Raw genomic sequence first — 27,941 nt, forward strand, 5'->3', positions numbered from 1 at the left:
GGGGCCGGCTTTGTCAATGCAGACAACATTGCTTTACTCTTAAATGTTGTGGCGGTCTAGAAAAAACATCGTTTAAGAAACGCATTGCTTCTCACCGGCTTCTTTCTACCCCGGCTCAGATGGATTGACTTGACAAGCCATTTGAGTAAAACACAGATGTCTATCATTGTGGAGTCTGCCCTTGTTTTATGCTGCCTATGGTTTGGAACCATGATTGTCTTTAAAGAGAATCTGTCAGTGGGACCATCCCTCTTAGGCCATATACAGTCATGGCCAAAAGTATTGACACCCCTGCAATTCTGTCAGATAATACTCAGTTTCTTCCTGAAAATGATTGCAATCACAAATTCTTTGGTATTATTATCTTGATTTAAATTGTCTTAAATGAAAAAACACAAAAGAGAATGAAGCAAAAAGCAAAACATTGATCATTTCACACAAAACTCCAAAAATGGGCCAGACAAAAGTATTGGCACCCTCAGTCTAATACTTGGTTGCACAACCTTTAGCCAAAATATCTGCGACCAACCGCTTCCGGTAACCATCAATGAGTTTCTTACAATGCTCTGCTGGAATTTTAGACCATTCTTCTTTGGCAAACTGCTCCAGGTCCCTGATATTTGAAGGGTGCCTTCTCCAAACTGCCATTTTTAGATCTCTCCACAGGTGTTCTATGGGATTCAGGTCTGGACTCATTGCTGGCCACCTTAGAAGTCTCCAGAGCTTTCTCTCAAACCATTTTCTAGTGCTTTTTGAAGTGTGTTTTGGGTCATTGTCCTGCTGGAAGACCCATGACCTCTGAAGGAGACCCAGCTTTCTCACACTGGGCCCTACATTATGCTGCAAAATTTGTTGGTAGTCTTCAGACTTCATAATGCCATGCACACGGTCAAGCAGTCCAGTGCCAGAGGCAGCAAAGCAACCCCAAAACATCAGGGAACCTCCGCCATGTGTGACTAGGGACCGTGTTCTTTTGTTTGTTGCCTCTTTTTTTCTCCTGTAAACTCTATGTTGATGCCTTTGCTCAAAAAGCTCTACTTTTGTCTCATCTGACCAGAGAACATTCTTCCAAAATGTTTTAGGCTTTTTCAGGTAAGTTTTGGCAAACTCCAGCCTGGCTTTTTTATGTCTCGGGGTAAGAAGTGGGGTCTTCCTGGGTCTCCTACCATACAGTCACTTTTCATTCAGACGCCGATGGATAGTACAGGTTGACACTGTTGTACCCTCGGACTGCAGGGCAGCTTGAACTTGTTTGGATGTTAGTCGAGGTTCTTTATCCAACATCTGCACAATCTTGCGTTGAAATCTCTTGTCAATTTTTCTTTTCCGTCCACATCTAGGGAGGTTAGCCACAATGCCATGGGCTTTAAACTTCTTGATGACACTGCGCACGGTAGACACAGGAACATTCAGGTCTTTGGAGATGGACTTGTAGCCTTGAGATTGCTCATGCTTCCTCACAATTTGGTTTCTCAAGTCCTCAGACAGTTCTTTGGTCTTCTTTCTTTTCTCCATGCTCAATGTGGTACACACAAGGACACAGGACAGAGGTTGAGTCAACTTTAATCCATGTCAACTGGCTGCAAGTGTGATTTAGTTATTGCCAACACCTGTTAGGTGCCACAGGTAAGTTACAGGTGCTGTTAATTACACAAATTGGAGAAGCATCACATGATTTTTCATACGGTGCCAATACTTTTGTCCACCCCCTTTTTTATGTTTGGTGTGGAATTATATCCAATTTGGCTTTAGGACAATTATTTTTGTGTTGTTTCATTTAAGACAAATTAAATGAAGATAATAATACCAAAGAATTTGTGTTTGCAATCATTTTCAGGAAGAAACTGAGTATTATCTGACAGAAATGCAGGGGTGTCAATACTTTTGGCCATGACTGTATATGCACACTCAGTTCATAGGAATCTGAATAAAATGATACCTTGATATCTACTATCTGATGTCTTACTCCAGAGAAATCCATATTTTTCTTAATATGTAAATGAACTGTTAAGATCTAGGGGCCAGACACTGATCTTCTGAGAATCTGTCTACAGAGCATATCTTAAATGAAAGGAGGCATTACCAGTGCAGTGAGACATGTAATAACTGACAGTCTGCTCTCCTGATCTACATGTCTCACACTGGTAATGTCCCCTTTCATTTAAAATAAACTATGGATTCAGATTTTCATACAGGTCAGTGTCCGGCCTATAGATCATAGATTATAGAACAGCTCATGAACATATTAAGAAAAACAATTTTGGATGGATTTCTCTGTAATAAGACTTCGAATCATGGATATCTAGGTATCATTTTATTCAGCTTCCTATGACCTATATGCCCATATAGATGGCTTAGGAGGGTTAATCCTACTGACAGATTTCCTTTAAGCAATGCTATCTACACTATGTTCCAAATTATTATGCAAATTACATTTTATCGGATTTTCCTAAATGGTTGGTGCAAATGACAGTCAGTCTAATAAAAGTAATCACCCATTAGAGTATACATTGAATTTTATTGAAGAAACCTCCCAATGATAACAGTATAATCTCCAAAATTAATAAAAACTCAAAATGCACTGTTCCAAATTATTAGGCACAGTAGAATTTCTAAACATTTGATATGTTTTAAAGAACTGAAAATACTCATTTGTGGAATTTGCAGCATTAGGAGGTCACATTCACTGAATAAAAAAGCTATTTAACGCCAAAACATCCTAACAGGCCAAGGTACATGTTAACATAGGAGCCCTTCTTTGATATCACCTTCACAATTCTTGCATCCATTGAACTTGTGAGTTTTTGGAGAGTTTCTGCTTGTATTTCTGTGCATGAAGTCAGAATAGCCTCCCAGAGCTGCTGTTTTGATGTGAACTGCCTCCCACCCTCATAGATCTTTTGCTTGATGATACTCCAAAGGTTCTCTATAGGGTTGTGGTCAGGGGAAGATGGTGGCCACCCATGAGTTTATCTCCTTTTATGCCCATATCAGCCAATGACTCAGAGGTATTCTTTGCAGCATGAGATGGTGCATTGTCATGCATGAAGATGATTTTGCTCCTGAAGGCACGTTTCTGCTTTTTATACCATGGAGGAAAGTTGTCAGTCAGAAACTCTATTTACTTTGCAGAGGTCATTTTCACACCTTCAGGAACCTTCAGCTGTTTTTCCATGATTCCGGCCCAAAACATGACTCCTCCACCTCCTTGCTAACGTCGCAGCCTTGTTGGGACATGGTGGCCATCCACCAACCATCCACTACTCCATCCATCTGGACCATCCAGGGTTGCTCAACACTTATCAGTAAACAAGACTGTTTGGAAATTAGTCTTCATGTATGTGTGGGCACAATACAACCATTTCTGGTTGTGAACACTGTTTAAGTGCCGAATAGTAGGTTTATGCACCACAGCAAGCCTTTGAAGGAGCCTACACCTTGAGGTTCGAGGGACTCCAGAGGCACCAGCAGCTTCAAATATCTGTTTGCTGCTTTGCAATGGCTTTTTAGCAGCTACTCTCTTAATCCGATGAACTTGCCTGGCAGAAATCTTCCTCATTATGCCTTTATCAGCACAAACACATCTGTGCTCTGATACAGCCACAAATCTCTTAACAGTACGATGATCACGCTTAAGTTTTTGGGAAGTTTCTAAAGTTTTCATCCCTTCACCAAGGCACTGCACTATTTGATGCTTTTCAGCAGCAGAGAGATCCTTTTTCTTTCCCATGTTACTTGAAAACTGTGACCTGCTTAATAATGTGGAACATCATTTTTAAGTAGTTTTCCTTTAATTAGAATCACCTGGAAAACCAATTATCACATGTGTTTAAGATTGATTTCAGTGATCCATTGAGCCCTGAGACACAATACCATGCATGAGTTTATTTGAAAAAACAAAACAATTAAATCTTTATGACACTTAAATCCAATTTGCATAATAATTTGGAACACAGTGTAAAAGGATGCTACCAACTACCATAACATTTTTACAAGGTAGAGAGCTTTTTCATCATAGACATTTTAAACATATCCACTACTTGAACCTGGAGATATGAGCAGGTCCAAACTCTCCTGTGTGCATAAGCATTCATGATGGAAATAGCCATTAATTCCTAATTATAAGTATCCATAGATTTTCAGAACCATAGAAGTTATTTACCCAACACTAAATTTTTAGAATGGGAACAATTACTATAAGAACCGCATAGGAAATTGTCTGCAGTCTATTTATATTCTACACCACAACAATATTGATTATATCTGCAGAGAAACATTTCCCACGTTTGATAACCTTCGTTATCCAGTAAAACGATTCATTTCACGATTGCTACAACACTACACATTCTAAGATACTGTTCAGAATTTTACTAGCCAGATTAACCCTTTGTATCTGAATTTAACTTAACTTTCCAATTAACAAATTATAGATGGGGGTCTTTGGGCGCTTTCACATGTGTTGTTTTGATCCAATTGTAGGATTCTGTTTTTGAAGCTCATGTCAGAAATAAATCATAAAGGGAGGGAAATTATAAAGAAAATATTCTATTTTATTTTTTTAGATGCCTTCTTTTTTAGCTTTAAAATTACTTGTGAAAACAACCTTAATATTGTTAGGTCATATAAAGGAGAAGTCTACTTTTCAACAAAATTGTACAGCACATTGTGGGAGTTTCAACGTCAGTTTCAAAGCAAGAGGTCAGATATGAAGTAATATGAATGTCTACAAAGCAGGTAACCATACACAGTGGCATGTAAAAGTTTGGGCACCCCAGTCAATGTTACTGTTATTGTAAACAGATAAACAAGTTGAAGATGAAATGATCTCTAATAGGCTTAAGGTTAAAGATGACACAATTCCTTTGTATTTTAGGCAAAACAAATATACAGGTGCATCTTACAAAATTTGAATATCATCATAAAGTTAATTTATTGCAGTTCTTCAATACAAAAAGTGAAACTCATATATTATATAGAGTCATTACAAACAGAGTGATCTATTTCAAGTGTTTATTTATGTTAATGTTGATGATTATAGCTTACAGCCAATGAAAACCCAAAAGTCATTATCTCAGTAAATTAGAATACTTTATAACACCATCTTGAAAAAATTATTTTAAAATCCGAAATGTTGGCCTACTGAACTGTATGTTCAGTAAATGCACTCAATGCTTGATCGGGGCTCCTTTTGCATCAATTACTGCATCAATGTGGATGGCATGGAGGCGATCAGCCTGTGACAATGCTGAGGTGTTATGGAAGCCCAGGTTGCTTTGATAGCAGCCTTCAGCTCATCTGCATTGTGGGCTCTGGTGTCTCTCATCTTCCTCTTGACAATACCCAATAGATTCTCTATGGCTTTAAAGTCAGGTGAGTTTGCTGGCCAATCAAGCACAGTGACACTGTTGTTTTTAACCCCTTTCTGCCATTGGACGTACTATTCCGTCCATGTGGGGTGGGCCCTACTTCCCAAGGACGGAATAGTACGTCCAGCGTGATCAGCCATGCTCACGGGGGGAGCGCGGCCGATCGCGGCTGGGTGTCAGCTGACTATCGCAGCTGACAACCGGCACTATGTGCCAGGAGCGGTCACGGACCGCCCCCGGCACATTAACCCCCGGCACACTGTGATCAAACATGATCGCAGTGTTCCGGTGGTACAGGGAAGCATCGCGCAGGGCGGGGGCTCCCTGCATGCTTCCCTGAGACGATCGGTACAAGGCGATGTGCTCACCTTGTACCAAGCATCTCCTCCCTGTAAGCCACGGATCCAAAATGGCCGCGGGGCTGCATCCGCGTCCTGCAGGGAGGTGGCTTCACATCGCCTGCTCAGAGCAGGCGCCGGGAAGCCTCCAGCAGTGCACGTCAGATCGCTGATCTGACACCGTGCACAGCAAAGTGTCAGATCAGTGATCTGTCACTTTACTGTGATGCCCCCCCGGGACAAAGTAAAAAGTAAAAAAAAAAAAATTACATGTGTAAAAAAAAATAAAAAAAACAATTCCTAAATAAATAATAATAATAAAAAAAATATTGTTCCAATAAATACACTCCTTTATCTAAATAAAAAAACCAAACATATTTAGTATCGCCGCGTCCGTAACGACCCGACCTATAAAACTGTCCCACTAGTTAACCTCTTCAGTGAACACTGTAAAAAAAAAAAAAAAAAAAAAAAAACGAGGCAAAAAACGCTTTATTATCATACCGCCAAACAAAAAGTGGAATAGCACGCGATCAAAAAGACAGAAATAAATAACCATGGTACCGCTGAAAGCGTCATCTTGTCCCGCAAAAAACGAGCTGCCATACAGCAACATCAGCGAAAAAATATAAAAGTTATAGTCCTCAGAATAAAGCGATGCAAAAATAATAATTTTTTCTATAAAATAGTTTTTATCGTATAAAAGCGCCAAAACATAAAAAAAAAATAAATGAGGTATCGCTGTAATCGTACTGACCCGAAGAATAAAACTGCTTTATCCATTTTACCAAACACGGAACGGTATAAATGCCCCCCCCAAAAGAAATTCATGAATAGCTGTTTTTTTGTCATTCTGCCTCACAAAAATTGGAATAAAAGGCGATGAAAAAATGTCAGGTGCCCGAAAATGTTACCAATAAAAACGTCAACTCGTCCCGCAAAAAACAAGACCTCACATGACTCTGTGGACCAAAATATGGAAAAATTATAGCTCTCAAAATGTGGTAACGCAAAAAACATTTTTTGCAATAAAAAGCGTCTTTTAGTGTGTGACGGCTGCCAATCAAAAATCCGCTAGAAAACCCGCTAGAAATAGTAAATCAAACCCCCCTTCATCACCCCCTTAGTTAGGGAAGAATTACAAAATTTAAAAAATGTATTTATGTCCATTTTCCCATTAGGGTTAGGGCTAGGGTTAGGGCTAGGGTTAGGGATAGGGCTAGGGATAGGGCTAGGGTTAGGGTTAGGGCTAGGGTTAGGGTTAGGGCTAGGGTTGGGGCCAGGGTTAGGGCTACAGTTAGGGTTGGGGCTAAAGTTAGGGTTAGGGTTGGGGCTAAAGTTAGGGTTGGGGCTAAAGTTAGGGTTAGGATTACATTTACGGTTGGGAATAAGGTTTGGATTAGGGTTAGGGGTGTGTCAGGGTTAGGGGTGTGGTTAGGGTTACCTTTGAGATTAGGGTTAGGGGTGTGTTTGGATTAGGGTTTCAGTTATAATTGGGGGGTTTCCATTGTTTAGGCACATCAGGGGCTCTCCAAACGCGACATGGCATCCGATCTCAATTCTGCGTTGAAAAAGTAAAACAGTGCTCCTTCCCTTCCGAGCTCTCCTGTGTGCCCAAACAGGGGTTTACCCCAACATATGGGGTATCAGCGTACTCAAGACACATTGGACAACAACTTTGGGGGTCCAATTTCTCCTGCAACCCATGGGAAAATACAAAACTGGGGGCTAAAAAATAATTTTTGTGGAAAAAAAGGATTTTTTATTTTCACGGCTCTGCGCTATAAACTGTAGTGAAACACTTGGGGGTTCAAAGTTCTCACAACACATCTAGATAAGTTCCATGGGGGGTCTAGTTTCCAATATGGGGTCACCTATGGGGGGTTTCTACTGTTTAGTTACATTAATGGCTCTGCAAATGCAATGTGACGCCTGCAGACCAATCCATCTAAGTCTGCATTCCAAATGGCGCTCCTTCCCTTCCGACTCTGCCATGCGCCCAAACAGTGGATCCCCCCACATATTGGGTATCAACGTACTCAGGACAAATTGGGCAACAACTTTTGGGGTTCAATTTACACTTTTACCCTTGGAAAAAAACAAAACTGGGGGCTAAAAAATAATTTTTGTGGAGAAAAAAGGATTTTCTATTTTCACGGCTCTGCGTTATAAACTGTAGTGAAACAATTGGGGGTTCAAAGTTCTCACAACACATCTAGATAAGTTCCTTGGGGAGTCTAGTTTCCAATATGGGGTCACTTGAGGGGGGTTTCTACAGTTTAGGTACATTAGGGGCACTGCAAACGCAATGTGACGCCTGCAGACCATTCCATCAATGTCTGCATTCCAAATGGCACTCCTTCCCTTCCGAGCTCTCCCATACGCCCAAACGGTGGTTCCCTCCCACATATGGGGTATCAGCGTACTCAGGACAAATTGGGCAACAACTTTTGGGGTCCAATTTCTCCTGTTACCCTTGGGAAAATACAAAACTGGGGGCTAAAAAATAATTTTTGTGGGGAAAAAAAGAATTTTTATTTTCACGGCTCTGCGTTATAAACTGTAGTGAAACACTTGGGGGTTCAAAGCTCTCTCACATCTAGATGAGTTCCTTAGGGGGTCTACTTTCTAAAATGGTGTCACTTGTGGGGGGTTTCAATGTTTAGGCACCTCAGTGGCTCTCCAAATGCAACATGGCGTCCCATCTCAATTCCAGTCAATTTTGCATTGAAAAGTCAAATGGCACTCCTTCCCTTCCGAGGTCTCCCTTGTGCCCAAACAGTGGTTTACCCCCACATATGGGGTATCAGCGTACTCAGGACAAATTGTTCAACAACTTTTGGAGTCCAATTTCTTCTCTTACCCTTGGGAAAATAAAAAATTGGGGCAAAAAGATCATTTTTGTGAAAAAATATGATTTTTTTATTTTTACGGCTGATTATAAACTTGTGTGAATCACTTAATGGGTCAAAGTGCTCACCACACATCTAGATAAGTTCCTTAGGGGGTCTACTTTCCAAAATGGTGTCACTTGTGGGGGGTTTCAATGTTTAAGCACATCAGGGGCTCTCCAAACGCAACATGGCGTCCCATCTCAATTCCAGTCAATTTTGCATTGAAAAGTCAAATGGCGCTCCTTCGCTTCCGAGCTCTGCCATGCGCCCAAACAGTGGTTTACCCCCACATATTGGGTATCGGCGTACTCATGACAAATTTTACAACAACTTTTGGGGTCCATTTTCTCCTGTTACCCTTGGTAAAATAAAACAAATTGGAGCTGAAGTAAATTTTATGTGTAAAAAAGTTAAATGTTCATTTTTATTTAAACATTCCAAAAATTCCTGTGAAACACCTGAAGGGTTAATAAACTTCTTGAATGTGGTTTTGTGCACCTTGAGGGGTGCAGGTTTTAGAATGGTGTCACACTTGGGTTTTTTCTATCATATAGACCTATAGACCCCTCAAAATGACTTCAAATGAGATGTGGTCCCTAAAAAAAATGGTGTTGTAAAAATGAAAAATTGCTGGTCAACTTTTAACCCTTATAACTCCCTAAAAAAAAAAATGTTGGTTCCAAAATTGTGGTGATGTAAAGTAGACATGTGGGAAATGTTACTTATTAAGTATTTTGTGTGACATATCTCTGTGATTTAATTGTATAAAAATTCAAATTTGGAGAATTGCGAAATTTTCAAAATTTTCGCCAAATTTCCATTTTTTTCACAAATAAACGCAGGTAATATCAAATAAATTTTACCACTATCATGAAGTACAATATGTCACGAGAAAACAGTGTCAGAATCACCAGGATCCGTTGAAGTGTTCCAGAGTTATAACCTCATAAATGGACAGTGGTCAGAATTGTAAAAATTGGCCCGGTCATTAACGTGCAAACCACCCTTGGGGGTAAAGGGGTTAAAGCAGGTATTGGTACTTTTGGCAGTGTGGACAGGTGCCAAGTCCAGCTGGAGAAATAAATTTCCATCTCCAAAAAGCTTGTCGACAGAGGGAAGCATGAAGTGCTCTCAAATTTCCTGGTAGATGGCTTGCGCTGATTTTGGTCTTGATAAAACACAGTGGACCTACACCAGCAGATGACATGACTCCCCAAGCCATCACTGATTGTGGAAACTTCAGACTAGACCTCAAGCAGCTTGGATTGTCTGTCTCTCCACTCTTCCTCCAGACTCTGGGACCTTGTGTGATACACATTTGGACCCAGATTCATCAAGACTGGCGTTTTTCTCCACAGTCTCAATGAGTGGGCATGATGGAGTCAGACGCTGCAGATTCATTAAGCGATGAATCTTAATTAATCCTGCACTTTTGAAAAGTGATGTATACCTCCGTAAGCACCTCACCACAAATCTTACTTCAATCAGCAACTGTAGTAACATTTGTGGTGTAAGGAATGCCACTGCACCTCATAAATTTGACAAGCAGGGGTTGCCACGCTCTAGTCCTTACGCAGCTCTTCTCACTTTGTCATGAGACCACCAAAAGTTGTCTCACGTTGCACCAACATTTTTGTGAATTTTCAAAGCTTTTTACTCCAGAATACTGGTGTAAAAGCTATGAGGAATCAGACACTTGGTCTATATCTCTTAAAAATCTTTCAAGGTACATATTTCTACGATATATATAGACAATGACCCATTTCAACTGAGTGTCCTTCACCGTATATTTGTATGAGTATTATACAATAAGTCATGTGTCTTACCGAAGCAGGATCATTTCTGATTGCTATTTCCAGTAAAATAACTGCATAACTAAAAAGTAAAGCAAATTGGAAAACATTTTCATTATTACTATAAGAATACACATTCATTATTCCAGTTTTAAGGTGTCTGAGCTAAAAGAGGTTATCCAGGATTAATTTTTATTTTCCTATACTATACTTTTGCAAACGTGGAAAAAAACAAATACAACTATACTCAACCTCCCCAAGTTCAATACTGACTTCCGACACTGCCCTGGGCTTTGTTGATAGGTTGCATTGGTGACGTCAGGACTACAGTGCATGTGACCTCTGCAGCCAATCACATGGCTCAGCAGTAATCCACATGTAGTATATCACCAATGCAGCCTGTCAACAAACACCAGACTGCAGAGGACATGCAGCATTGGACTTGGAGAGGTTGAATATAGAGGTGTTTGTTATTTTTTGCATCTGCATTTCTACAGCTAAATTAAAAGAATCCCAGACAACCATTTTAAACATTTAGAAATTACGATGGTTAACTTAATTTATTTTGATTTGCTCATTCAGAAGACTTCTTGGTGTTGCCTTTAGGTCTGAGGGTAAGCTTTGTTGTAGGGTAGATGACTATTGACAATTTTTCTAAATTTTTCTGAAAATATAGCCACAAAAAATATTCTAATATCAACAATATATGACTATAAATACATGAAGCCAGTATCTATATAATGACCCCATACTAACAATATAAAGTTGTGTGAAAAAGTGTTTGCCCCCTTTCTGATTTCCTACTCTTTTTCATGTTGTTCACATGTAAAGGTTTCAGATCACCAAATAAATGTAAATTTTAGACAAGGATAAAACAAGTAAATGTAGCGCCCCCCCCCACTGCCACAGGGCCGAGGGGTACCCGGTACCGGGCCTCTGAGTCTCTGCTCTGGGGTTGTCACGGTGGCTAGGCCCTGTCCGTGACCCTGCCGAGGGGCGTACAGTAAATAAGTATGACGGATGATGGTGGTGAAGCTGTAGTGGTGCGGTGCAGTAAATAACGAGGACACCAGGTTGCAGTCTCTTTACCTCTTTACTGAAGATCTCTGGGTCCTCAGTCCGGAATCCGGATAACCAGGCTGCGCAAGTCCGGCCGGTCCAATGGCACCTCCAGAGTTCTCTTAGCAGGTGGAAATCTGTGCCTTCCTTCTAGCGCTATGTGTTGCGGTCCTTCCCTGCTGTGCTTACAGAAAGTCCCCACAACTGTTGTGTCTGTTTCTTAAGTTCCCTCACAACTCGATTAGATGATGTTCTGCTAATCCTCCGTCCCTCCCTGGTGTTATGGTTGGGACGGCACCCGTTTGACGGGTAGGCTCGGAGCTCTTCCGGGACCCTAGAGTCGCCCCTCTCCACAAGTTGCCCCCCAAGACTGCATAGGTGATTTAAGTTAGACAGCCCGCCTTAGACTGACTGTCCTGCCGCTGTTTAGAGTATCGCTTGAAGATGGATGTTGTAATACTCCCTCGGCGTTCCGGCCGCCGGTTGTGCGCCTCAGTAGGGTGTTGCTTCGGTCTTACAGCACGACCCCTACTGGTATTTCTCCTATTGCTTTGATCTCGTTTCTCACTCAGCACAATCTATCTCGCTTCTGGTCCTTCCTTGGGCACCGCCGCTATCCTGAGCAGGCACGGTCCCGTTACGTTCGTTCAAGTTGCCAAGCCTCTGTCAGGATCCCACCCCTGACAAAGACCCTACTGTATCTTCCCCCACAACACCCTCTGCCACAAGGTGTTGCCTGGTTCCAACCCAGTCAGCTTTCTGATCTAACTTCCTGCCTGACCCCCAGTTTACCCACAATGGTGGGGAGTGGCCTAGTGAATAGAACCCTTAGCTCCCCCTGGAGGCCCGACTGTGAAATGTATTGGTGTCTGTGATACCTGATCAGATGAACTCCTTCAGTGCCATCAGACGTACCATAGCTCCCCTTAGTGGCGGAGCCACAGTACTGCGACGACCAGGACTCTGGGGCGCTGCATAAACACAAAATGCAGTTTTTAAATCAAGGTCTTTATCACCAAGGGAAAAAGAAATCCAAACCTATAGGTACCTGTGTGAAAAAGTGATTGCCCCTTAAACTTAATAACTGGTTGGGCCATCCATAGCAGCAACAACTGAAATCAAGTGTTTGCAATAACTGGAAATAAGCCTTTTAAAACGCTCTGGATGAATTTTGACCCACATATCTTTGCAGAATTGTTATAATTCAGCCACAATGGAGTGTTTACGAGCATGAACCATCTTTTTTAGGTCATGATGACACAGCATCTAAATCGGATTAAGACTAGTATTTTGACTAGGGAGTAAATTGAACACACCAGTAGCGCTTCAGAAGCTGAGAATCCTGCAGCGGATCCAAATACAGTGCCACCCCTCTGTATTAATAGCTCTAAATAAATATATATAAATAATCAGCGCGGATTATTTATATATAGTATTTTGACTAGGCCACTCCAAAGTCTTAATTTTGTTTTTCTTAAGCCATACCGAGGTGGACTTGCTGGTGTGTTTTGGATCATTGCCCTGCTGCATAACCCAAGTGCGCGTCAGCTCTTCCAGGTCCTGAAGCAGCAAAACAGCCCTATGGTATGATGTTCCTTTTCTGAAATGTTGTTTTACTTCTACGCCAGATGTAATGTGCCATTCTATACACCTTCCAAAGCATTCAACTTTTGTCTCGTCAGTTCACAGAGTATTCTTCCAAAAGTCTGTAGGATCAACAAAATGTTTTCTGGCAAAACTGAGATGAGCTTTTATGTTCTCATTGCTCTGCAGTGGTTTTCATCTTGGAACTCTAAAATGCAGGCCATTTTTGCCCAGTCTCTTTCTTATGGTGGAGTCATGAATACTGATCTTAACTGTGGTAAGTAAGGAATGCAAGCCTTTGCATGTTGTTGCAGGGTGTTTTGTGACCTCTTGGTGGGCCAGCCACTCCCAGGAAGGCTCACCATTGTTCAATATTTTCACCATTTGCGGCTAGTGGCTTTTACTGTGGTTCTCTTGAGTCCCAAAGATTTAGAAATGGCTTTATAAACTTTTGCAGACTGATAGATCTCAATTACTTTGTTTCTCATGTGTTCTTGAATTTCTTTGGATTGAGGCATTCTAGCTTTGAGGAACTTTTGGTCTACTTCACTTTGTCAGGCAGGTCCTATCTAAGTGATTTTTTGATTGAGAGCAGGTGTGGCATTAGCCAGACCCACGTGTGCCTAGGGAATTTGAACTCAGCATCTCAAACATGTGATTAATAACAGTTTATTTATGTTTTAAGGGGGAGGGCAATTACTTTTTCATACAGTGCTCTGTAGGTTTGGATTTCTTTTTCCCTTAATAATAAAGACCTTCATTTAAAAGCTGCATTTTCCATTTACTTGTGTTATCTTTGTCTAATATTTACATTTGTTTGGCAATCTGAAACACTTAAGTGTGAAAAACATAGAAAAGAATAGGAAACCAGGAAGGGGCAATCAGTTTTTCACACAACTGTAGACGCAGACCCTAATTGTGAGGAACATATTTGTACCAAATGCATAAGGAAATCTTGGAAGATCGGCCAGCTCTAGCACAACCAAAAGACACAAAAGCTTTTAGGGGATACTAGGCATGTAATTAATAAAAGAAACAACTACCTGTCTGTTGTACCTGGCACCTGTCATTGACCGCTCCTGCCAGAGATTCAGCTACTCCCTGTCAACAGAGCAGCAGTTTCTCTTCCTGTTGACAGGGTAGGACTACTGGTATCATCCTGATTTGCAGTCCATTCTCCTCTGCCTAATTAGAGGAAGCCGGCTGTCAATCGGCATGACACCAGTGGTCCCACCCTGTCAACAGGAAGAGAAACTGCTGCTCTGTTGACAGGGAGTAGCTAAATCTCTGACAGGAGCAGTCAGTGACCGGTGCCAGGTACAACAGATAGTTGCCTCTGTTAGCAAAGTCCTGATTATCCTCTTTAATGACATATTACGTGGCAGAAGTACAGCTAAATTTAACTGAAATTGGAGGTACAAATTTGCACGAACCTCTCACAATTAACAACTTGCTATACCTGCACATATCAGCATCTGCAGAGGAGACAGACTGAGTCTCTGGGGGTATGTGCTTCTGAGCAGCATGATCTCGATAGGTATTACAATCATCCACTGAAACTGGCTTGCGGAAGAAGTCCAAACCATAGTCTGAAAGGAAACAAATGTATATAAATAATTGGATATAATGTCTGTGTTCTCTAAAAAACAATATAATACAAATGTCTAGTGGAATGTACAAAAATGCATTTATGTACACTGCAATAATTGTGGTAAAAAGAAGACAAGAAAAGGCAAAAATATTTTGTTAAAATCAGCAATTTGATTGTGAAAGAAACAGTTATTTTTAGTTATAAATGGAAAAAGAACAAATATGCTATGTAAGATTTTATTAAATACTTTAATTACGTAATCCACAATGTGCATAGGATCCTGCCTAAATTCTTAAATTCTAAACTTAGGGAATGTGCCCATGATCAGGAAATAGCAGCGCTTTTGACATAGCATATTTTCGCTGCATCCAAAACACTGCTTTCAATCATGCAATTAAATCCGCTGTTCATTGAGCAAGGTGGTTTTACCGTATCCAATACATTCTATTGTGGAAATTTCTGTTGCAGAGACAAGCATCTCGGCAACAGAAATTCACCTGCTGCGGCTCATAAACCTGCACAGCTGCTGAGTTTACGCAGTTTCAAATAGAAGCACAGTGGGCATGGGATTTCTATAAATCTTATCCACTGTGCTTGTATCGTAGAATGCAGCATTTTGGGTGAGCTGCGTCCAAATCACTACTATTCTGAGTCTTGGCCACCTAGCCTTACAGGCTAAGGTTATAAGATGAAGTGACTTAAATGGAATCTATCATCAAGTTTCAGACACCTATTCTAAAGGCAGTATAATGTGGATACAGAGACCCTGGTTCCAGTGATGTGTCATTTTCTGGGCTGTTTGCTGTAGTTTTGATAAACTTAGTTTAATCAGCAGAAGATTATCACTATACTGTAGAACTAGTAAACCTGCTGCCATGTAGATCTCCACATTAATGAGCACTTTATGCCCCCACCACTGGTTGACAGCTTTCTGACTATACACAGAAAACTGTCAATCAGTGATAGGGACGGAGTTATACAGAGCTAAACCTTCAGAGAATGGAAAGATTTGCAGCAGATAAAACAGTGATATCAAAACTGAAGCATACAGCAAAGTAAGTGATACCTTGCTGGAATCTGAGTCTATAACCTTGCATCATGTTGCTCTCAGAATGGGTAGCAAAAGCCTATTGCTAGATTGACTTTAAAGTGAACATGTCAGCAGGTTTGGCTGATACGAGTTACGGCCACCCACTTTAAGGGCTTATATACAACATTCTATAAAGCTGCATATAAGCCCCCAAATCAACCTGTAACAGAAGAAAAAGAACTTTTCTTATACTCACCTGGGGGACAGTCCGGTCCGATAGGCGTCGCTGGTCTTGGTCCGGTACCTCCCATCTTCTTATGATCCCCATCCTCCTGCTCGCTTCATGTGGATGACGCGTCCATGCATCATCCACACAGGCTCCCCGAAATCGTGCTTCTGCGCAGGCGTACTTATCTGCCAACAACTGTACACTTAGCCTTTACTGGCTATTAAAATGGGGGACCCTAAAAAAATGATGCAGGGTCCCCCCTATAATTAATAACCAGGAAAGGCTATGCAAACAGCTATGGGCTGATATTAATAGCCTAGGAAGGGACCATGGATACTGGCCCCCAAACGGCTAAGAACATCAGCTCTCAGCCACTCCAGAAAAGGCGCGTCTCTAAGATGCACCAATTCTGGCATTTAGCCTTGCTTTTTCCACTTGCCTTGTAGCAGTGGCAAGTGGGGTGATAGTTGGGGGGGTTGGTGTCACCTTTTGTATTGTTAGGTGACATCAAGCCCCAAGGTCTGTAATGGAGAGGCATCAATAAGACGCCCCTATTACTAACCTCATAGTGACATTGTATGAAAACACGGACAACCAGAATGAAGTCCTTTAATTGAAAGAATGGCACAGACTCCTTTAATAATCTTAATTAAACCATACTTATGACCTCACCCATTCCCCTGATGCCCTCATCATCTGCAAAAGAGTTAAAAAAAACAATATTCCCAACCTTTCCGCAGAGATACTGCTAATCCATTTGTTCCACGACAGGTCTAGCTCTGCTAGCTACATCTAGGTCGCAGGCTGCATGGTTGCATGAAGTGACCATGCAGCCTGTCATCCAGCAGACACTGAGCACCATGTGCTCAGTGTCTTCCTGTGAACTGCTATTCCCTGTCTGAGGCAACGCAAGCGTTAGAAAGTTCTCCTACTCACGATGCAGTCAGATAGGTCCTGCGAGTTCACAGCCAGTGAACTCACTTTACCTTTCTGACATCAATGAAAAAAACATATATGTTTTGAAGAATATTTCCTTTACTTACAGAATTGCTCTATGTATAAGATCATGCTAAAATCGCATTGCAGTCGGATAGATGGGTGGGATGTTTATACTCTTCTACATCTACTATCACTGATATTAGTGAAGTACTCAATAAGTTGCTCAGTTGGATCCTGCTTGTCCCTTTGTAATTTTATATATGTTCCTTTTTTGTGATTCATGGTTTTTGCCTCTTCCCCACCTTTCACCACAGTAATGGACTTTTTGATCGTCTGTTCTCCCCTCTTCTTCTTTGCATATAAATTGTCGATTTGTCCATATTGAGTCCTATCCTTACATTGGTACTATTTATCATATATAAAGTATTATACGATTACATTTTCTATCTGCTACCAATGTTTTTCGTAAGCTGCTTTTAGTCTGCACCATGCATGACCGACATCAGATCAGGCTTCACTCTTTTTTCTTTGTATTGTTGCATTCTGTGCAAGCCGGGGTGTGGCCTCCCTGTTTCTGAGCTAGAAATTGTATATAAGGCTTCCCCAGTCTGGTGTTCTACTGGTTGGGCCCAGTCTTTTTGTCTGCCCTTATTCATGCTGAGGTCAACATTGACACAAGGTAAGGTTTTAATATTAGACAGTGTAAGACTGATCCCGATCAGAGTTACCTTGACACAGTGGGATGGCTTTTGTGCTATTTTTTTTATCAAAAAACAGTATTACTAAAAACTCTGTGTTATTTAAATGCACTTTTGCTTTTTTACTTAGTTACATCAGGGTTTTTGCTTACTTTTTTTCTCTTGTAGGTTTAAATGTTTTGTGGTCAATGTGAACATGCGTTTAACTTCTGTATGTGTACCAACTCAAGTTAGGCTCAATTTTTGTGTCTTTTCACTCTTCTCTCTGCCTAGATCCTTGCTGAAGCTATTGTAACACCCCAGGTAACCGGTTGTTACAGTGGCATTGCTTTCCTCATGGAGAGAGTGATGTCATGATTGGAAGCGAGGAAGGATGCCTTTAACAGGTATTCAGCACATACAACACCGTTCTGACTTATGGCCAGAAGGGGGGCTCTACACCCGACTTCAGGGGAGCTGCTTTCTCTGGTTGGGAGGAGGAGTCATTTGCTAGGCAGTTGGAGTTAGACAGTTGGTGAGAGGGAAGCAAAGAGAGAGGAAGGAAAGCTGGGGCCGTGATTCTGCAGCTTCTGGGGAGGAAAGAGAAAGCAAAGCAGTCTGTAGGAGACTGAGAGGGAAAAGAGGCGAAGGAGAGTAGAGAGCTGGAGAGAAGCTGCAACTGGGCTTCCTCCATGCTGAGCGCAGATTCCGGTAGCCAGAAGACCGAGGTTGTGGGGGAAACTTCATGCCCCATGGCAGAAACTGGCAGACAGCTGATTGCAAGTTACCTGTCCACCATTAACACCCGAAGACACAGTAGCAGATAGAGCCCGGGTAATGATAGAGAAAGTGAGGACCTTGTGTGAGTCCAAAGGGAGCAAGGGACTAAAACAACACAGCGCTAGAAGGAAGGTTTGCAACTCCACTTGGTTAGAGGGATTTCCAATTCGCTTCCAAGCTGGCCGGACCACGCCAGCATCCGTGATCCGTTACCCTGGACTGTGGCTGCCTTGAACCAAGTAAAGAGGTAAAGAGACTGCAACCCTGTGTCCTCCATTTCTTTCTACCCCAGCTACCCCCTGTCCCTACTCTATCGGGAGCCCTGGGGACCCAGCTTCACCTCTGGGAAGCCATACCATCCTGCTGCCATAACAACACCCCAGAGGACCCCTTTAAGCAGCGTCGGTCACCCCTTTCCGAATGCCACAGGTGGTGTCACAAACAAACTTTTTTTTACAAACCCCTTTAAAAAGTTTCCCCTTAACATGGGCACCCAGGGCTACGGATCAGGTCACCGCCACCGTGACACATCCCTTTAAGTACCGGACTGGGTACCGAGTACCCCACAGCCCAGGTGGGCGTTCCACTTTGAAGTGCCGTCCCTTCAGCTGACAAGCTCTGTGATATGCTCTCTAATAACAAGGAGCACATCGCAGCGCTTGTTATCTGAAGGGACGGCACTCCAAAGCATCATCAAGATCTGTACAAAGGAGGTGACTGTGAAATCTGATATGGGCATACACACTCAGACTGCTGTCACTCACAGAAATAGACCCGCCTCCACTAATGATGTGCGTTTCTCAGTTCGTTAGATTCTGTTTCCAGAATGGAAGTAGCAGAACTAGATTCCAGAGCAGAAGACTAGATAGCCCACATAGTGATGAAATAACAGGACAAGGGCAGGCAATTGAAGTATACTAGAAAATTGAATATTAGAAAGAGTTAAGACACCTGAAAGGGGGTGTAATAAGTAGTGGAAAACCTCTATAACAAACTGCATATAAGAATGTAACTGTTTTCTTTGGCAATTATTTATTTTATATTTAGAGTATATCAGTAGCATTTATGAACATATAAGATACAGATACAGACATTTTACCTGTAATTTTGCAAGCCCATCGGTCATCAATCACACAATTTGTGGATTTAAGCCGTGAATGGTATATTTTATGCTGATGTAGATAAGCCATGCCATGTGCAATATCAGTAGCAAAAGAAAACCTATAATCAAGATACACCACATAAAGACATAAAGAGATCCAATAAGAATCTACTCTTGCACACATAGAGAAGTATTTAATAATAGCCATATAAATAGGTGCAAAATACCTTAATAAAATGGAGTCACATATGAATGTCGCCAGACTTGCATGTAAGCACAAGAAGTTATCAATTTATTACAAATAAGATTCCTATACCTTTTGCTATGCAAAGCATTACGGAATGGCTCCCTTTGAAGCATAGGTCATTAATGGACCCCTAAGTAAGCAATTGTTAACTCTCTGCAGAGACAGTGGTGTGATGTGTCAACGCAAAGTGCCCAGACAGATATAGTTTGATGAATTACTTTCTTTATCTTCTAAACTTTCTTGTATTCACACTTACGGTACTAGGTGAACATCATACAATTATATATTTCTGCACTTTATATTATAGGGGTAGCATAACTTCTCAAATCAATTATTTCAAATGTTTTCTATTTGCAGTCATCATTTTATGCAATGTTGCAATTTTCTACTTCCACATTGCTAAAATAAGCAAGTTACCTAAAGCAGGGCCACAGGGGGTAGCCATTTTGCCTGATCTCATTAAACACTGCTTAAAATCTGTATATGCAATTCTGTCGCAAAAAAGAGAAGTTTGCATAAATTAATGCAAATTGACTTACCTTTAACCACTTCATGACCTTGCAATTTTCCGTTTTTGTTTTTCGCTCCCCTTCTTCCCAGAGCCATAACTTTTTTATTTTTCCGCCAATATTGCCAACTGAGGGCATATGTTTTGCGGGACGAGTTGTACTTTTGAATAACATCATTGAATTTACCATATAGTGTACTGGAAACTGGAGAAAAAACTCCAAGTGCGGTGAAATTGCAAAAAAAAGTGCAATTCCACAATTGCTCATTTGAAGTTTTTATTTACCAGGTTCACTAAATGCTAAAACTGACCTGCAATTATGATTACAAGTTCAAAGACACCAAACATGATTAGTTTTTTTTTATTTAAGTGGTGAAAAAAGAATCCAAAGTTACATAGTTACATAGGTTGAAAAGTAGGTAAGGAAAAATAAAATGGTGTTATTTTCCAACATCCGTAGCGTCTCCATTTTTCTGGATGTGGGGCCAGGTGAGGGCTTATTTTTTGCATGCCAAGCTGATGATAGCATGTTGGGGTAGATACAATGTTTTAACTGATTGTTATTGCATTTTATTGCAAAGTTGCTTTGACCAAAAAAAGTAATTATGACGTTTAGCAGTCAGATTAATTTTTTGTATATTTTGATAGATCGGGCGACTCTGAATGCCGCGATATCAAAAATGTGTACTTTTTAAATTATTGTTTTATTTTGAATGGAGCAAAAAGGGGGTGAATTTAACTTTTATATATATTTTAATATTTTATCAAAAAAAATTTCTACTTTTTAATGTCTTCAATAGTCCCTTTAGGAGATTTGAAGCTGCAATCTTGTGCTACACATAGAAGGGCCTCAGGCCTGCTATGTGTAGTAGAAGTCATTGTCTCCTATGAACGCTGACCGTGGCCTTCTGCAGACCTCTGTTTGTCATGCCAACCCATCGGTGCTCTGCAATCATGTGACAGGGGCACTGATTGGCGGGGTTTGTGACGCTTTTACGGTGCACTCGTGTTACATGCCGCTGTCAGAGATATTTAACATGTTAACAGCCATGGGTGGATCGCAATTCGTCTAGCGGCTGTTAGAGGAACAAGATAAGCACATAAGCAGCTGTCATGTTCTGGGAAAGATGCGGGCTCAGCACCAGAGCTCGAATCAAATGCAGGGACATGACCTATGACGTATCTATATGTCACAGATCGTGAAAGGGTTAATTAAGTACCTGCAATGAAAAGTATCATTGGTAGAAAATAGTCCACCATCTTTAATTATATAAGTAGCCGTCTCTGCATTTGTATACCATTCATGGCGATATGTGGCACTGACCCCTATGGCTAGTGAGACATCACATGAAGAAGCATCACGTGGTAATGGCCATTGTGCCAGTTTTTGTGAGGGAGCGTTGCAAGCCCGTCTGCTCCAATGGTTATGGAATTTATACACTATTAATGGAATCATAAAATCTACTAATGAGTGCCTGGCTATTCTCGGACTTTGTGCTGAAAATGCAGTATGTCTCCTGACAAAAAGACTGTAATATCTTAGTACAATGTTAGTCACCTTTGAATGTCAAAAGAGCTATAGTTTACTGCCAAGTTATTGGTCGTAAAGTCAGGTCAAGTCTAAAGCCAGATTAGACATATGATTAGGCCCATATGAAATGACACAAATGTGCACTCTGCAAATGCTGCTGGGCAAAGACAGTCTTGCTCTATTAGTATCTTACTGACCTTGGGCACTGCAGTGGTCCATCAATTGTATAGCTATGAACATACTGACTTTGTTTTTTAATAATGTTGAGAGCCGAGGAGAGGCACAGAATGATCAACATAGCTTTACTTTTCAATCAGAATGCTGGAGCAAAAGTGACAAAAAAATTTAACAAAGATAGAAATGTAACAATCTCATAGAGATGTCCAGGCCAACCATGGAAGTTAACACCTAAACTGGAGTATTTCCTTATGTAAAGGGTTGAAGAAATTCGACATTCAATTTCACTGCAGTTAGCTAAAGAAGTAGAAAGCCAAAATGGGTTGAGTTTTTCCTGTGAGACAATATGGCATGCAAGGCAGAGGAACGACATGCATGAGTGGCATCCATAAAGGAGGCCTCTACTACAGCCTGTCTACAATTTGCCAGGGCCCATGATGCTGAAAAATATGAAGACTACTAAGACTGTATACTTTGGAGTGATGAAACCAAGATAAATGTTGGAACTGATGGCTTCAAAACTGTATAATGTTGCAAATGCAAAGCTGCCTAGTAGAGGTGAGTGAAGTGAAACCCAGATGTATAGTAAAAAGTCTGTTTTACTGTTCAGATTCAGCAGACTAATAAACCTTGTTGAAAGGCTTCAGAGCAGTTAATCAACAAGCTTTTCCGGTGTGGGCACTTCGTGCACCTTCACAGCCATGCCAAGTATGAATGGCCAGCGAACTACTGTATATATAAAAAAAGGTGTGAGGTCACTCCTATTTCTGATAACAAATGCAGGTAAAGCAGACAGCTGCATGCTGCAGCACTCAGCTGTCTGCTTTATCTTGGGTGGCTATCAAAAACAGAGGGACTCCCATGCCGTGTTTTTAAATTATTTAAATAAATAATTTAAAAAATAATTTAATTTAATAAATAATTAATTTAATTTAATAAATAATTTAAAAAACGGAGTGGGGTCTCTCCCCATTTTTGACAACCAGCCAAGGTAAAGAAGACAGCTCAGAGCTGGTATTCTCAGACTGGGAAGTTGCATGGATATTTGGCCCTCCCCAGCTTAAAGATAGCAACCCACAGCGGCCCCAGAAAGAAAAGTGCATCCATTAGATGCTCAAATTCTGGAACTTTGCCCAGCAGAGAAAACTATAATTTTATCAAATTGACGCATTGGTGGAATCAGAGTCTCTGCTCTCTGATAACATAGCAAAAACCTGGTGACAGATTTTCTTTGCGTTCTCAGCCACGCCCAGAGCACTTAACCTCATTTTAATATAAAGGAAAACGCTAATTTCTTGGGAATGCAGCTACAAATAGAAGATATAAAGGTTTCAATGGATTTACAATTCAAGGACCTGCATGCCTTCATATGCGCTTTTCGTGTTAATCTTACAGACAGATTCCCTTAGTGATTTTGATCCAACTTTATGTAACTTATTTTTATCAACAGTAATTGATCATTGTAACGTATAACCATTCTAATTGTTTTCTAATTCACCACATACGTAACGGCAGCATATGCAGAACATAATAATATTACCTGAATCCCCAGTTCAGAGGAATGTCTTCACTTAGCAAAACATCACTCAAGCTTCCCTTGGGACAATACTCTGTAATTATAGCCACATCAGGAACTTCAATGCAACCTCCAATAAATTTGCAAAGATTAGGATGATCAAGGTCCCTACAGAAGAGGTACAGGTTGAACAATATTATGACAATGCAAGGCACAAAAGGCATGCTGTGTCTACAGGTAACAAAAAGATGAAGAAACACAACAGAACTGAACAGGAAGAATAGCTATTTCTACTCTACTGCCTAAATACAATATCATTTACCGAATTTGCTTTACTTCCCCCCGTATTCTTTTGGAGAGTGTAAAAGTCTTCTTTGGGATTTTCTTTATAGCCACTGTTCTGCCATCACTGAGAAATATATTATAGATTTACTAATAAATACCAAGTCAATGAAAAATTCTACAGAAAAAAATGTCTTAAGTGGGTAAGCAGCAAAAAAAAAGCAGCTTCCCTCATCCCAATACCACATAGCACTAAAGTGGTCCTCCAAACAATGTTCATTTCTTCCGATATGTCTATTGTAAAGTGAAAATATTAAGACCATAACTCTATGGAAAACAAAGTGTTTGGTACCCAGCTCCCAAAATGGCAACTGCAAATAAGGAAAAATGTAGCATAAAGCCAAGTAGGTACAAAACTAGTCCTGGTAAATCAAATTATTACATATAAAAGTCAGAAAAAGGTGATGCAAGCTGCAAAATACTTTCGATATAGAGGACTAAAGATTTTTTCAGAGTAAACTGAAGCAGTCCCAAGGTGCTTTTAATGCTGACATACGTAAAGAATATATGTAGCATTTTTTATTATTATTATTTTTTTTAATTGACTTATATAGTGACTGTCCCCACTGAGACACACTGCCTAAATTCCCTATCAGTATGTCTTTGGAGTGTGGGAGGAAACCGGAGAACCTGGAGGAAACCCACACAAACACGGGGAGAACATACAAACTCGTTGTCCTTGACCTTCATCTTTAATAAACAGGGGCAGGCCCGTATTTGCCACTAGGTACCGGGGGTCCGGTGCACAAAAGAGGGAGGCAAACATTTTTTTATTTTTTTTATCATCTCACCTCGCAACTTCATTTATTTCTATTCATATATTTAAGAAGCGAATACAAATAAACTAGGAACTCAGGGAGCTGACTGACCCCATAAGTACTAGCACCAGCACTTAGGGGTCAAAAGCATGCCAATCAGCTCCCTGCTCTGAGGTGCTGCGGTGTCCAAATGCTGCTGACGTACCTGCAGAGTGATGAAGTAATCTCAATCTCATAGAGTTGATGATTCAGGGGGTTAGGGGTGCTTTTACTGTGGACTGGAGTTAGAGGGCTGTTTCTGTAGACTGGGGTTTAGCAGATCTATAACTGTAGACAGGAGTTTAGGGGGACTATAATTATACACTGGGTTTTAGGGGACTATAACTGTAGACTGTGGGTTAGGGGGGCTATCACTGTAGGCTGTGGGTTAGGGGGATATCACTTTAGGCTGGTGTTTAGGGAAGCTATTTCTGAAGACTGTGGTTTAGGGGACTATAACTGTAGACTGGGGTTTAGGTGGTGCTTTTACCACAGACTAGAGTTAGGGGTGCTATCACTGTTGTCCGGAGGTTAGGGGGCTATAAATGCAAGGCTAGGATTTAGGGGGCTATCTCTGTAGGCTGGGGGTTAGGGGATCTATCACTCTATGCTGGGGTTTAGGGGGGCTATAACTGTAAACTGGGGTTTTAAGGGGGTATTTCTGTATAAATGTAGATTGGAGTTTGGAGGGCTATAACTGTAGACTGTGGTTTAGGGGGCTATAACTGTAGACTGGGGGGTAAGGAGAGCTATTTTTGTATAACTGTAGACTGGGGTTAAAGGGAGCTATAACTGTACACTGGAGGTTAGGGGGACTATTACAATAGACTGGGAGTTAGGGGGCTATATCTAGACTGGGGTTAGGGAGGCTATGTATGTACACTGGGGGCTAAGGGGGCTATTTCTGTAAACTTTGGGTTAGTGGAGGTTATTACTGTAGACTAGGATTTAGGTGGGCTATAACTGTAGACCGGGGGTTAGGGGGGTTATTTCTGTAGACTGGAGGTTACGGGGCTATCACTGTAGGCTGGGGTAGGGGGGCTATTTTTGTAGATTTGAGGTTAGTGGGGGCTATTACTGTAGACTGGGGTTTACGGGAGTTAACTGTAGACTGGGGGTTATCGGTGACTATTACAATAGACTGGGGTTTTAGGGGGCTATTACAGTAGACTTGTTTATGGGGGACATTACTGTAGATTTGGGGTTAGGTGGGCTATTATTATAGACTGGGGTTTAGGGGGCTATAACTGTAGACTGTGGATTAAGGGGGGCGATTACTGAAGACTAAGAGTGACAAAATATATGGGTAACAGTGTAAGGACTCAGTATGGTGTGAGGACACTGTTGGAGGGTCAGAATGGAAAGAGGACAGCATGGGGACCCTGTATGGAGAGGGGCAACATAAGGAACTCAGTATGAAAAGTGGGGCATTTTGAAGGGCCGCAGTATGGAGAGGAGGCAGTGTGTGGGGGTCTCATTGTGGACAGGTGGCATCGTGAAGGGTTTCATTACAGAGAAGGGACAGCATGGGTAGATCAGTATGGAGAAAAGGCAGCATGGAGGGCCAGTATAGAGAGGGGTAGTATGAGGATACAGTATGGAGAGGGGCAGCTTGGATGGCTCAGTATGGAGGGGGGACAGCATGAGGGGGACATTGCGCAGAGGGGGCAGCATGATGTGGGGACAGTGCGGAGATCATAGTTCATAATTGAGGAAGTTGTAATGGGTAGGTATAATTTATAAGGGTGGACAGTGTGGCTTTTTAGTTTATAAGGGGGCAGTATGACAGTTATAGTACACAAGAGTGGACAGTGTGGATTTTAGTTTTTAAGGGGGCAGTGTGACGGTCATAGTACCCAAGCACGGACAGTGTGGTGGTCATAGTATAGAAGGGGGAGAGATACGGTGGGAATATTTTATAGGAGAGGATAGCGAGAAGGCCATGTACCATAAGAGAGACAGTGTGGGGTAATATTTTTTGCAGGGAGCACAGTAAGGATTGAATATTTTTTTCAGGGGCACAGCATAAGACTTATGTTACGGGTTTACCGCGACAGAGAGGAGACAAAAGACCGCAGCGTCTGATTTTTCCTACTCCTGCACTGGTTAGAAGCACTTCACCTTCGTATTAAATGGTGTAATCTGCATTGCTGAGAGCTCCTGGAGAGTTTAAGCTCTCAGCTGTGCACTGTTTGCTGCTCCCATCTTCTATATAAACTAGGTCCTGGCTGGCTCTCATTTTGCTGCATGGCCGAAGGTTGTTGTTGGTGGTTATTAGAGTAGGCGGTTGGTGGACTTATGTATGAATATTGCTAGGTTTTGAGTGTGTGATAATTCCCTTTATTCTCCTACTTTGATTTAACTCCATCCTTCATTCCCCGTGCATCCCTCTGTTATTTGTGTGTGTATATTTGCATGTTTTGGTAATTTTCATTACCTCGTTCATATCATCTTATTAGTCTGGTCATTGTATTACAGTACACTGCTCCTGTCTTCCCTGAGTGTGGGAAGGGTACAAACTGAGGGCGGATTCAAGGGGCTAAGGAAAGGTACGTGGCCCTGGCATCTTCACCATCAGAAGTTTTCCGGTGAACAGGGCAAGTTCGGGCGCCCCTAGCATTAGGGACAGGGAGCAGCCTCTGGTTACGAGACACCCTATAACAGAGTTGTTATGACTATTCAGGGACATTATAATGACACTGCTGTTCTTAAGGACACCATGTGGTGAAATATTTTCCATTCTCATTTGCAATGCTTTGAGAAACTGTGTGTTATGAGTAGTACACTGAAAAAGACATAATAGCTAAAACAAATCTCATAACATGTTTGTGAGAAAGGGATGGCTGATGGGAATTTCTAGTACGAACTACATTTGTCTGTAAATGATGAGAACATACCGTAACCAATGAAGTACAAAGTATATATTCATAAGAAAGCTACTCTCAAACTCTTCCTCGGGAGGAGGGGGGGGCGACAGCGAAAAGCGCATTGGGGCACCTGCGCACTGGTTGGACATTAGTATGGGTAAAATTATTTGGTTTTACTTTTTCTAGTGCATGTGTGGCATTGAATTGGCCATTATTACTTGCTTGAGCTATTTTAGCTTGGTCACATGATGTTACATGTTCGGTTTTGTAAAAAAATACCTGGCACTATATAATCATTATTCTGCTGCCCTGCTTTTTTGTGACTTGTGGTGGTGCCTCAGTACATGCATTTATATGTTATGCGCTATGCACTTTATTTATGAATAGCTTTGTGTCATGCATGTCTAAGGTTCCCCCATATGTTCACATTGTGCCCTCCATTGCTCTCATGGTTATACTGCTGCCTGTTCTTTTTCTAGACTGATTTTGAATATGGATCCAACGCTTTATTGTATATGTGGTTTGTTTGTATTTGTAATATTTAATAAAGACAATTTGTAATTTTCTGAAATTT

General features: G+C 41.3%; 1 protein-coding gene across 1 annotated transcript in view; it reads right to left on the bottom strand.

The window, feature by feature from the left end:
* Positions 1–27,941, bottom strand: part of LOC143776102 (atrial natriuretic peptide receptor 2-like) — a 290,044-nt gene that overhangs the window by 102,083 nt on the left and 160,020 nt on the right. Inside the window, exons 10-14 of the mRNA XM_077265543.1 lie at positions 23,684–23,770; positions 23,386–23,529; positions 19,380–19,501; positions 14,494–14,623; positions 10,425–10,473 (exon numbers count right to left, since the gene is read on the bottom strand). Coding sequence (XP_077121658.1) covers positions 10,425–10,473; positions 14,494–14,623; positions 19,380–19,501; positions 23,386–23,529; positions 23,684–23,770 — 532 coding nt within the window. The remainder of the gene's footprint in view (positions 1–10,424; positions 10,474–14,493; positions 14,624–19,379; positions 19,502–23,385; positions 23,530–23,683; positions 23,771–27,941) is intronic.

This window comes from Ranitomeya variabilis, chromosome 1, assembly GCF_051348905.1.
Source record: "Ranitomeya variabilis isolate aRanVar5 chromosome 1, aRanVar5.hap1, whole genome shotgun sequence".
In the NCBI taxonomy this organism is placed as follows: domain Eukaryota; kingdom Metazoa; phylum Chordata; class Amphibia; order Anura; family Dendrobatidae; genus Ranitomeya; species Ranitomeya variabilis.